At 40.0% G+C, this 13,588-nt stretch overlaps 1 protein-coding gene across 1 annotated transcript in view; it reads right to left on the reverse strand.

The window, feature by feature from the left end:
- LOC131885371 (FMRFamide peptide receptor frpr-18-like) overlaps positions 1-13,093 on the reverse strand; it is a 15,439-nt gene extending 2,346 nt beyond the window's left edge. The window contains exons 1-4 of the mRNA XM_059233402.1: positions 12,639-13,093; positions 3,811-4,120; positions 3,310-3,558; positions 526-747 (exon numbers count right to left, since the gene is read on the reverse strand). Of these exons, the coding sequence (XP_059089385.1) occupies positions 526-747; positions 3,310-3,558; positions 3,811-4,120; positions 12,639-13,027 (1,170 nt within the window). The 5' untranslated portion in view covers positions 13,028-13,093. The remainder of the gene's footprint in view (positions 1-525; positions 748-3,309; positions 3,559-3,810; positions 4,121-12,638) is intronic.
- Between the last annotated feature and the right edge of the window lie 495 nt (positions 13,094-13,588).

Below are 13,588 nucleotides of genomic sequence, written 5' to 3' on the forward strand. Positions count from 1 at the left end.
GAACATCAGTTCGACGTGTTTGGTCAAGTTTTTTAAGCAATTTCCAAGATTTTGGCGGTGGTCTTAGAGCTTTGTTTTCAACTTCGATACTGGTTTGTGAGAAGCTTTAGATTCGCAATGAGAGGCTTCCTGGTCTCCTTAATATACCCCTGTTTCTGTTTCAAGGCTTTCAAATTCAATTGATCCTTCTTTATTTTTATGCTTCTTGATCAATTATCTCTTTCAGCCTTGCAACACATTGGTTAAAAAGTGATCCATCATTGTATGTACAGCCTGGAGATCACTTCAATCGAGACTGACGTTTCTTGCCATAGACGATATGCACCCATGTTTCGCATGTTTGGAAATCAATCGTTGCTTGTAAAAAAACGCCTTTTATGATTCTCAAGATTAAATTGATACAATAGGAATACGCCCATACGAATGATAGCAATTTTAACGAATTGCGATAATGTTTACCAGCAATAGCTGTTTCTTTGAAATAACTGACCAAGTCCTTAGTGGAGGTGTCCTTGACTAACTCACCGGAAAGCAGGACTCGTGGCACGAGCAATTGGCAAAGCTCATTGCGGCCAAGCACTCTCTAAAAACCACGTCGCCGCAGTACAAGATGAAATTACTGGAGGAATTAAAGACCACGAGGAGTGTGTTGATGACAATCAGATGTTTGGCCCAAGGGGCAAATTCAGTTAATATCCCGCCTTCGTTCATGATCACTGAAATCACTTCATATATGGAGATGACAATCTGAAAAACGAAGAAGGCTCAATCAAAATCAAAAGGTTCTTTTTTTCACGTCCTTGGTGGAATGTTTATATATGATGGATATTGAGTCACAGAACTGACCTTTCCCCTCTTTTCTTTCTCTATTTGTACAACGTTGTCTCAGGTTTTCATTATTTTCCTGACCGGTCAAAATTCTTCAAGGAGTCCAAACCCCAAGAGGTCTCCCTCATTCCTCCCGAATAGTATGGTTGTAACAAAAGAAGGGTCACAATTGTTATATCCGTCAGAATTGTTGCAGCGTCAACATTTTCATTCAAAGTGAATTTCTTCGCTAGGCAGCACATCTTTTGGTTAGGTCAAGACCTGCTGCTCTGGCACTTATTCTTAATCGGCCTTTGACATGAAACTAAGTCGAACCTGATGGTCGACCTCATACCTCCAAAAGGCAACATGATATTTTATTCTCTGGCTACGGAGTTCAATGTGTGATCATCTTGTCTCTGATGCGCACTAAAGAGACGTTTTGTGTCGTACACAACTCTCAAGAGTTTTCGAACAAATATTCTGATCATCAGATCACACCCAAGGCGTCTTACAGAATTGATCAAAAAAAGCCTAAGGGTAGTGATCTTCCTTATCTCCCAGCCTCTTATTCATGATTGAGTGGGTTTGTGCGGCCCTTTGGAGGGGCCTCATTGTGATAGTGACCAAATTTAAGGCTCCCTTTAGATGGATGCAAAGGAAAGATTAGGGAATAGACCCAATCACATAAGAAAGAGAGACCGACCGAATTACCTCTAAACAATGGACACTCTTTGTAGAAGTTTGACCAGCTTTTGGCACTACTGTTCAACAAGAGCAGATTTTTCTCTGACATTCTCAGTTGCTTTTTGCAATGAGACTGAATCGATCAACAATTTATATAAACAATACTGTTTCCGCCTTCTCTTTCCAGCATTTTGTCATTTGTCACTGTCATCGGTTCGACAAACTATAGGCCTCCAGGGCAGATCGAATTGTTGATGTTGGTGTCCTTTTCAATACCATGCTTTCATAATATACTATTTATTTGTGCAATCGTCATCGCTGCAAGAACAAAATTTAGACGACCAAAATGGACAATGTTTTCTTTGTTGAAAGCAATTGCTTTTAGAAGAAAACTGCATGAGTATTAAAACCTCAGTTTCCTTATTTGTATTCGTGAACACATGATTCGAGTTCAGGGAGGTGGGTCTAAAGACTGAATGTAATCAGAATGAGCCAAGAATTTGGAAAGAAAATTTGTCCTGGCAGGTGTTGTCATACAATATAGTTCTGCTTTCCGTTTCCAAAAAACGATCATACATCCATCATTTACGTGAGAACGGCCCAACATGTGTGCAATGTGCATGTGCATGTCCCTCTGCCGCTGATAGAATTATTAACGAGTTTAAGTAAACAAATGTGAAGGTTTCAAAACAAAATGTGAGTGCTATTGAAGAGCGTTACCTATGCCAAGGTTAGGGATATTTCATCTGGCACAGGTTTTTCGTTGTCCTCACTTATGCTTCTGTAATAATTTCATAAGTCTTGACGAGTGACCGTCGCATCGACTAACTTGACAACCCAAAGGAACTACAATTTGTGTACGAGTTTCACAACACCAAGAAGGATCTTTTATGAAACCTTACTAACGTCCACCGTATCCTACAACACTAAAATGATTAGGATCGACAGAACTTTATCTTTCTATCAAGTGGTAAGAATGTAGAGGAGTAGGAGGTAACTTTCATGTCCTCGTGATATTTAAAATAGGCAGGTTATTTTGGAAAGAGCTAACCTTATGAGAGAAGCCTGAACGGAGGTTGTGTAATGATTTCCTCTCCATGACAAACATGGACATTCATTCGGTTGGATTCCTGCCAAAGTCGTGTCATTAGCCATCAGAAATATTCGGAACACCCAAAGCGTTCATTCTCTGGTGACAGACCTAAAACTCGTATAAGATGCCAAGTCCGCCTTTCGTCGGTCCCGGTCAGCTTTTGCTCGTTGTGATAAACATTAGAAAAATTCTGTATAGGTTTCATTCCTCAATGAATACCCGAGTAAATGAATACGCGTATTACTTTTGGCTGAGCAACGTAGCTGGGTAATGATGTAGAAACCTCGGTATTGGTGAAAGTACGTACTTGGATTTAGTGGGAAGAGGGCCCTCAGTTCAAGGGAACAATCACAAAGAGAAAACAATTGTTCACGCCTTCTTGAACACATACTTATAATCCTTTCATCACATTTCTAAATTGCCTCACTGCCACTGAGTAACTCCACTTTTGGTACAGTTCAATCAAAAAATCTCTAAACGAGAGCAAGAATATCACATTAAGACAAATTGGTTATCAAAGTTGATCGATCCTCACTCAAAGACTATGTACGTCCAGATTTACCTCCGGGCCTTTGCTTTACGTGTTACATTCCACCATCCGACCTTCATTCTTTTTGAGAATGATGAGCGAATATACAGTATACCGTATGCAAGGCTGGCAGCAATTGGAGCCTTTCTAATTGTTCAAATTGGATACGACACTGACGGCTTTCTCGACTAACCTTTCCAGAATGACAGCAAAGGAACATGGCGATAATTCCGAAGAGCGTCCGTGTTATGCTCTGATTGCGCTTGAGCCGAGCTTGGATTCGAGCATCTGACGAAAGATTGATGGTGGCTTGTTGAAGACGACTGTACACCTTGTACGAAGAATGAAGCATGATTACCGTGGGCGCAATGATCATAACAATGGAATTAACCACCAAAGAATACCAACGGATGTACTCTTCGCTCAATCGCAGCTTCGTCGCCTAGAATTGGAATCGAGGAAAACACCTCAAATACAATCTTATCAGAAGCATCAGATATGCGTGTGCACTTTGGAGAAAAATATACCCTTTCCAATGGAAATGCCAAGGTACAAAGATTTTGAAAACACGATTTGTCGCTAAAATGTAGGGTTCGCTTTGGAATTTGATTTACACAACAGCGAGACACTCCAATCCAAAAAAGAGCGACAAAGCCAATGAAATGGCAAACCTCTGGGAAAGCACTCAACTTACGTTCAGGGTGATTTCTGACACGTTCATCATGGTCACCGTTCCATTTGAGAGTGTGACGTTGCGCTCAACCCACTCATACGAGTATTCGAGCTCAAACCATCGCGAAAAGTTGAAGGCTACCGAAAACACGAAGACAAAGAGAGATTGAACAATGCCATTTTCCAGCCATGGGACCAGATGAATATTGGGATTCATTTCCACGTAGCGGTTCAGGGCCACTCCCACGGTGGCATAAACCGAGCACGTCATGAGCGTGTTTGTGGCGGGGAGCAAGTAAGGAGCCACAAAAGGTAGCACGTGGGTGGAATAACTGGAACATGAATACAGGACATGTGGACATGTAGTATGCACCTTATGTACAGTGGTTATGGTAAATGTGTAAGTAAGAATTGATCTCATATTTTGGGTGCAAATATTGTGTATGTTTTAATAACTCAGAGAATCCTGTAAAGTTTCGAAAATGAGTCCCAAAATCTTTGTTCCTTATGGAACAATTGCACGAAAAGTAAACTAAAGGAACAAAAGGTCAAATAAGATTTTTGTTAATATCTTTTTGGCTTTAGACTAATCAATAAGTATTGTTATACCTTTTTTTAAACATAACATGTCCTTTATGTTGCAAAATTTGTCACAAGAATAATAGAGCATTACTTTTTTAATTCCAAAAAGTGCCAGTAACACAAAGATGTGCCAAACGCTCGTACAAGAGACATAATTTTCTTGTCACTTTGTTGTTCCCACTGTACTTTCCAAATACGTAATGAAGCATTCTTCTTAATTTTAGGTGGGTTTGAGACATGTCAAATTCACTTATGACGTTTGAATTTACAAAAGGTGGATTAAAAATGATTTTTGATACACGTTTTGCTGATACACTATCGCATGACATATTTCATTGGCGTGTCGTAAGTTCTGGAATTCATTATCATAGAGGCTTGTGTCTTGTCCTTGCTATAATCATCGACTCCTTGAAGGACATCATACCATAATGAGACTCCAAACCAATACGATTTCATATTATTACAGGAAGGGTAAAATTAAAATACCGTGCAATGTTACCTATGACATTTTCAAGCTCATTTTTGTAGCGAACAGGTACAGAAGTCACTCTTTGATCTGAGTTGGAGCCAAATCCACCCGGCTTTCATTCCATGAACATGTATTCATTATTAGAACAAATTTCCATTTGTTTGTTTCATGCAAGTGACTTTTTTCCCACCATTTTAACTTAGGAGCCCTATTTTCCAATTTCAAGCTTGTCAGCAACCCAGAGTAAATGGGAAGGTCCATGTTTGATAATATAGTAAACATTCCAGAGAAATGTATCGCTTCACTAATCAACCATAATATGTTGACATGTTTTTACCAAAAACAACTCAAGCATGTCATAATTCAGTATAAAACAATCGGCTTCCTATTCGTTGGAGGCTATCTCAAAAAACGCCCTGATCGACACGCAAACATGGGAGTTGTTTTGAAAATGCACCAAATAATCATTTAGATTAAAATGTTGCTGAATTAAAAGTGTAGCGTTGTTCCCTTGGGGAACAAGTGAGGTATCATCTTCTTCCCATCGGATCCCAACAGCCCCATAGCCCTAAAACCATCTCCTGAGCCGGATACTCGGTTCAGAAGCCACCTCGGACATCGTTTTTTGTCCCTCAAATCCTCATGTTATTCCTCTGGTCGTTAACCTGATCCACCGTGAAAATCTTCATGTAACTGAAGATCTTGATGGTGGAATGGCTTGATAGTGTGTGAGGAAGTTGAGAATCTTCTGGCATTTTTCCTGGCGTTTTATCTTCACGGCGTTGGTCAGGAGGTATCTCCAAACAGGATCAACAATTCGAGGCCAAGACCGAGGTGGATGCTGTGGTAGATAGCGTGGTGGATGGTGTGGAGGATGGCGGGCTTGGAGATCTGGAGCTTGTCAATGAGCGTCTTCATGCGTCGGCTATCACCTTGGCCTTCAGGGCGTTTATGAAGGTCTCATCTCGTTTTTTTGTTGTGGCCACCACCTCCAGGAATCCTCTCCAAGCCTAAACCGGCCTCCATGGCTCTCGTGATGCAACCAGTGGGGGCCAAACTGATGTTGGAAATGTCTCTGATGTTGGAAATGTCTCTGATGTTAGAATGTGGCACTTTGGCGTCCAGGAGATCTTGGATGCGCTGGCGTTTTTCTTGTTGTGCACTCAATATCAGGACTGGAGATGCAGTTCAAGAGCCAAACGAGCTCTTTTTCTTCTCTTTCATGTTGTAATAACGAACGACTTCATCCAGCCAATGCTTTATCACCCAAGTTCAAATGAAACGATCACTCGTTTTTGTCGTAACACTCCGTATAAGGGCTCAAAATCTATACAGACTTACATATGTAAATATCGGATTTTTTTTGGTAATACTTATGGGTCAAGAAAATATTTTCTTCAAGGAGCAGTATTTTTTTAAATAGTTTTGCTCTTTTGGAAAAGAAAATAATATGTTTAGCCTTTTTGAACGTTTTATGCAATATTTCTGGGCAAATATATGAAAAATGTTATACAATGCATTTCTAACTAAACGCCAAATTTCTCGTTATTTCCTTCATGCCAAGCATAAACAAAAGACCACTGATGTTTACAAATGCAAAAGGTCCATTTCAGTTGAGGTTATCAAGCAAAAATTTTGTTGTTTGAAAAAGTAAATTTTGATGCTAGTATTAAATATTCTACAAGTAAAGAGCAGGTGTTTTTCAATTCCTGAGCCATCAAACAAAGAACCTTCGAATTTCATTATAGTATATTATGAAACAGGCCAATTAGAATGATTATTTGTTAGCTTCTTGAATATGTTTAATTTCTAATTTTTTCCACTACATTACATAATTGTTTCTTCCAAACTAAGCTGCAAACCTAGGGACATGCAAAGTTTCCAAATGCCCCATTGATGATTTTGTAAATCATTTTAGAATTGGGATTAAAAATATGCCGCTAAACCAAGTTGTCAAGAAATGAATAAGTATGAGATTTTGGTTCTTATACGTGTAGAATGTATAGTAACATTTTGCCCTTTTGGGGAGGAGAGTAGATATTTGCAGGCATTTTGAGAAGATTACCAATTATTTTCCCGACCCCTAGTAAAGCTACAGTAAAACACCATTGCATTTTTGAGCTTGATGCATTTTCTTTTTGTCAAGGTAAGAAATGCTCACACGAGAGGATAAAATATATTCAGAAGGATTCCTGAAGGACTCCTCCTTCGCAAGGATTCCGTTTTCTCAAGGATTTACCTAGCGCACTGAGCAATGAGTCACTCATGTGTAAATAGTAGATCATCCTCGCGAAGCAGAGGCTTCTTCAGAATCTTCATGAGGGACGATGTTCCATTGTTGGTATTGATTCCGTTTTGTACCATAATTGCCTTTATTAGAGTAAAACCAAAACAAGCGTGAAGAGGGTGAAGACCAAGAGTACATAACTCAACAAGGAAAGATTAAGATTAAGATCTGACCTACTTAGAGATTAATACAATGTATTGATACAGAATGTAAGAGTACGACTCAAAAGACTGAAAAAACAACCTTTTTTTTCTTCCTTACTGCGCATTGCACAAAGAAGCAATTTTAGGGGAATAATTTGTCCTTAGATTGAGCTTTGTACTAATCAGGTGGAAAAGGCTCATGTTATCACAAATCATGTACCACTGCACTGGATCATGGATGGGGATTTTAAAACCGAAAATTGACATTTCGCAGTCAACGTATCGCGTTATTCTTCAAATGATTTTGATCTCAGGTCGCTGCATGGAACTATGTGTTTTCATGTTCACCTCAATGGAATGGCTGAGTTCAATGGTTTGGTCTTTCTACTACATTAATCTACAAAAAAATAAAGTTCTGGGCACAGAAATGCCACTCTCAGATTTTTTTCATTCCAGTGAGGTTGCACCCTGTGTGCGACATTAAAAAAACATTTAGTTAACTGATTCTCACAATGAAATTTCGAATTCAGAGTGGGTTGGTGTCTTGTTCGACTCCTTTGAAGCAGCCTAGGTAATCCTGACATTTTGTTATAAACATTTTGTCGAATTTCCAGTATGCACTTTTTGTGAACAACGGCATAGATGCCCAAAACCTGGATGTTGGACGACCAATGCTTGGGTTGGCAAAATAGTGCAATAAACCTGTTTCAATCAAGGCCCAGTAGATTATCAAGGACAGTGTTTAGGTGATGGTTGTCCAACATGCAGTGTCCATAAATCTATTACTTTAATCACCAAAAGTGCGTACTGGACATTAAACAAAATGCTCTGGGAGGTCACAACTTCTGATCCACCTGTCCGATAAGGTTGAATTAAAATGTATGAAATAATATTTGTAGTGTCCAGGGGTACATCTCAATTGAAGAAGAAGCAAATAGACCGAAACGTTAATTCTTGAAGCTAGCACCCCCGTCCACATTCCAGGGGCTCATGTGCCAATCGAACTTGACTCAGATATTACTATCCCTGCAGAATCCCAAAATAGCATTCAAAGTTTGAGCAGCAACAACAAAAGTTTCAATCATTTCAATTTTCAATCCTGTTATCATACCTGTTACAGGATATTGAATTACTGAAATTTACTCCTCACATTTGGTTAAAGTCAAAACTTACCCAAACCCAACCCTTATATCCCCATCACTAACAAACTGTATTTTCAATTTTGGAAAAACTATGCCCAAAGAATCAAAACCAAAAAGGAGCTAAAGGAGCCGAGGGGACTTCGAGGCAGCGCCCATTCAAACCCCGGTGCCGGAAATAAAACTTATCAATGGCAGTTTTGTCTTTTGATGCAAGCAGGGGCTCATTTTGTTGCTCCTGATCTTTATAAAACGGTCATCAACCTAACAAAACGGCATCTTGCTCGAAGGTTTTCTTTAATTTCCCGGCTGGCATTTCAGTGGTCCGGATGAATATATACACATTTGAGCATCGACTTCACAGTCGTTCGAAAAGTTTGAGCTGTTTATGACCCACCATCTTCACGTAGCCACTTGAGAGAATAGCATTCTGGACTTGGCCTTTTCCAATGACCCTGATCTGATCCAGTATGTCCATGTGACGCCAAGTAATCTGTCAGATCATCATGTTTTCGAGATAGGGTCGACCATCAGCCCAAAAGTCGGCGTGCTCGAGAGCAAAACCGGCCAGAAAATTCGGTATGGCTATGCAAAAGTTCGATGGTGAACATTGGCCGTCGATTGTACAAAGGTTAGGACAGCTTAGCCAGCTTTTAATTCTGGACCAGAAATCGTCCATGAACGTATCCTTAGATAGAATGATGTAGATTTTTGTCGAAGTTTACTTCACTCTAGCAATCCTTGAATGTATTCCAAGGTGGGTCAAAATCTAAAATTGAATGTCAAGGAAGCAATTTTAGAGAAAGAGCTGCAAAAGCCGCAAAGCTTCAATTAGGTTTGGGTTTTCACGGCTCTTTGGTAAGACATGATTACTTTAAAACCTAATAAGTTTATTGCTCATTTATGTTAAGTTTCTCTCTGATCTTTATTGCAGTATATCTAGTTCTAAATCGTTGTGTAGTTCCCCAGTTTGTTTGTATTGTTCCTTGACAATTAGAATTTACTGTTCATTAGTGTGTTGATTTCATTTTGTGTTTGATCAGTTTGTTGAGTTTATTTCTGTGTTTTTTGTGTTGTTTTCCTAGTTTACATATGTCCTTGATTCCTTGCTTTTCTTTGTCCCCTACTCCTTGTTTTCTATCTCCATCTTGGATTTGCATGTTTAGTTTAATGCGAAGTAGTTCATTCCAATTTTGCTTCGTTGTCCTGTAGTATCTCAGGACAAGATTGCATAGCCTTTTATTTTTTATTTTTCTTTGTCTCTTGATTTTGCTGCTTATTAATAGTTCCTGTGCATTCATGATGGAAGCTATTTTTGGAAAAGTCAGCAAAGAGGCTAGACAATGTTTGGACTTGGTCTTGGCAGGAAAGGATCCTTCCGTAGTCAATAAGCCCTTTATCATTGAGGCCTTGGCTGTCTGGGTCACTCAGACCAGGGTGCTTCTTGAAGAACAGGCTCACCCAGTAGTTGAAAAGTCGACCGATTTGACCAATGTAGAGGTTAAAGTGGTGTCTCCACTTATAGTTGAGCACCCTAAATGGTGTCAAAGACTTCTCAAGTTCGGCCTTGAGAAGTACAATGGGAAGAAGGGATGTTCGAAGGTAGATTGTCCTTTTTTTCACCCGTACATGTGCCGTCAGTCCATGAGACTTAAGACATGCTTTAATGTACGGTGTACCTCCGTCCATGTTGAAGGGACGCAAAGAAAGCCGAGAAATAGGATAGCTCAGTTTCGTAGTTTTAGAGCTGACCCTATTCCTGAACCTAATCCCACCCCACCCCCCTTCCTTAACCCATTTAGCTTCCTCCCTCCCTCTCCTCCTACCCCCCACCCTCTCTCCCAATTCCCTCCTCTTCCTTCAAATACCCAATCCACCCCTATTCCTATAAAAACTCTCCTCCCTAATATTCCTTGCCCCACCCCTATTCCCAAAATACGTTCCTATTCAAATGTAGCTGCCCAACCCATTCCTCAAACCCAACCATCCCCATTAGCTCATGCATTGCCTCCAGTAGAACGTAGCTTTGTTGATAAGAGGGATTTTTTACGGTTGGAGAGGATGGTCCAAGATCTTGTGAACTTGGTCCGTCAAAAGAGAGGCCCGTAAAGGGGCTATATTTGAACGTGCATTGTCTGATTTCTAAAAAAGACAGCACAAAAGTTAAGATCTTAGAAGAACTAGCCGTTGAGAGAGAGATTGCATTCATCTCTATAACAGAAACCTGGCTTCGGCCAGGGGTCTTAGATGAAGAACTAACCATTGTTGGTTTCAACTTAGTTTGTTGTGATAGGATACGCCCTGATAATCCCTTATTCCCTGAAAACTCTGAATACTCCACTCGTAGATAATGGAGGCAAATATATTGAGCAAGTCTCTTCTATGAAAGATATAGGTATAGTCCTACAAGATAATGGAAAGTTTATTACAAATGAAGTGATCATGAAGCAGATAATATGGCTTATCCGGTTCGTCCGTGAGTTGGATCTCGTAACCATCACTGATGCAGCAATCCACATGAAAGTCTTTTTCCATGGCCACCCATCGTTCAGTCCCCTCTGCTCCCTAAAAGAACGGAATGAAATTCCGCTACATGACCTTTGGGTCAATTCCAATGAACACTCTACTCGTAGATAATGGCGGTGAAGATATTGAGCAGGTCTCATCTATGAAAGATGTAGGTGTAGTCCTCCAAAATAAATATGCTTCACCCATTTGGGCTCCAATGAGTTCAGCAGCTTTGCAAAAGGTCGAACAAGTCCAAAGATGTTTCATTAGGACCATCACAGGAATGAGAGAGCTCTCTTATTGGGAGAGACTAAAAAAGTTGGGACTGTACAGTGTTCAGAGATGGTACGAAAGGTATCTGATACTGTACGTCTTCAAAAGTATCTATGAGCTTTGTCCCAACCCAGGATTTAGGGTCAATTCTAGTGACCGTAGAGGCTTAATGTGCGTTTTGAGAGCACCTTCAAGTCCTCGAGAATCCAGGCTGGTTCGAACAATGAAGTCCACTTCTCTTCTTTCTCGGGCTCCTTCATTGTTTAATTTGATTCCCTCTAATATTCGTAGGGTATACTTGGAGCCTTGTTTATCCGGTACCATCTTTCAAGTCAGACTTGGACAGATTTTTAGATAGCTTTCCAGATCAACCCTACATTCAAGGACTAGCTCCATCTGCCAACTCAAATTCGTTGGTGGACCAAATATCATATAAAGCTTGAAAGGTAAAAAGTAGACGAGTTATAACCTTTCATTTTAATAGTACTGGGGATTGCATTCCCGGTTCCCTGTAGCGGTTAGAAAGCCCGTGAACCCCCCCNAATTCCGAAGTACAGGAAGAATTTGTTCAAAAAGAGTTGAAAACTAGCAAAAAAGCTTCAGAGCAATTTGAATCTGATAGCTGTGGCTAGCCTTCGATGAAAGTTAGATTTTATTCAAGGCAGAATCAATGCCTCTATTGACAAAGATGAGTTGAGAACAGAGTGCAGATTGCTCCAGAAGGTCAAGTTAAATCAAGGCTTTTTTCTTTTACAAGAAAGATGAAATACCCTTTAGAGCCTTTTGAGGTCGATGTCCATTATCAGCTTGTGTCATCAGTGTCTTCCACAAGTTTTTTAACCAGAATACCAGACCAATCTTAGATCAACCTTACACGTCTGCCAACCCTAATGCGTTGGTTGATCGGATATCAAAATAATATAAAGTTAAAAAATTAATTGTTAAGGAATTTAAAACATATATCGAATGTTGATATCATAGGAGTTTTATACATGATAGTGGATAACTACCAATACAATGAAAGACTGTTTGCTCAACCAAAGACGACCTCGTCACTGTTAGAGACTAAAGTTACTTTAGTCTCTAGTCGCCAATTTTGACCTCAATTAAACGTCTTTTGAAAAAGTACCAAGCTCTTAAATCTTAGTACGACGTAGGTACAATCTGACTGTTTTACCAACACGTTGTTGGTAAGACGTGGTGCTAGCTCATTCAATTTGTGCCGTCTCTTATCTGAGTTTTGAATGCTCAGAACTCTGGACACAGAAGTTGGATTGCGATCAAACTGATCCTTCTGAGGTCAATAACTGAGTCAACTCGTTTGAAGATATATGCATTTCATTGATTGGGATGGAATAATTCATTTTCCCGCCACCGTCCCTGTCCAGTTGTGACGTCGTCGTTATACTAACTAAGAGAAACGGGAGAAAGCAATGCCCGCATACATACCTCAAAGACAATGCTGGCATGGTGAACATGAAGAAGGTAAACACAAGGAACAAGTTGTCGAATGTGGCCAATCCACAGAGGATTTGAACCAAGGATGGCTTCAATTTCACTTCTCGATGATTGAGCACGAGGATAGTAAGCGTGTTTCCCAAGAGGCCAAAAACCGAAATTATGGGAACCACAAATCCTTCCACCACATATTTGAAAGTGGATATGTTGAGCATCTTGAGCCGGTCCCAAAATCTAGAATGGACATCCAAGTTAAAACAATTCATTTTAATCAAGGTGCCGGCACTTCCAAGTTTTTGTAATAACCGGACAGACTTATGTAGCGTGAGAGAATAAAAGAGAGCAGGTGTGAGTTGCTCGTTTGATGAGCAATGTACCATATGGACTAAACGAAATCTTTACTTTTGTGAGTCAGCACGACTTCCCAACTTTCCTGAAGATTAAATCTGGTTCTCATACTTTGAAGAGACAATATCCTACTGCCTCGCTCATTTCCCTTTCTCTCATATACGAGTACGTTTGAGCTCCAAGAAGCACTCTGCAGTGATAATGCTGAAGCACAAATAGGTAAAAATTTTCATTCAAGTGAGTTACTTCAAGGGGAGACAATGAAATTTGGTTGAGCAAACGGACAAGAGCCAAGGAAAGTTTTCTTGTTTAATCGCTGCTCAATATAGTACATGATGGTGCGTGGTGTTTTCTGGAAAGGTCACTCAGGTTTATTAGTTAGGAATTGGTAACGGTTTTGAAAACAAGGGAAAGCATGATTCGGGTCCTTGGACCTCTAACCTATCTACGAGATACGTATTCTTACTCACGCACAATGATTGTTGGATGCTAGAAGGATAGAAAAGACTTCACGAGATGCTTAAAAAGCCTCTTTTAGCTGCGTAATCCAGCCAATCAATTTCGAAAGCAGTAGGAACTCACAGCATGTAGTA

The sequence above is a fragment of the Tigriopus californicus genome, chromosome 8 (genome assembly GCF_007210705.1).
Source record: "Tigriopus californicus strain San Diego chromosome 8, Tcal_SD_v2.1, whole genome shotgun sequence".
Classification (NCBI taxonomy): Eukaryota; Metazoa; Arthropoda; class Copepoda; order Harpacticoida; family Harpacticidae; genus Tigriopus; species Tigriopus californicus.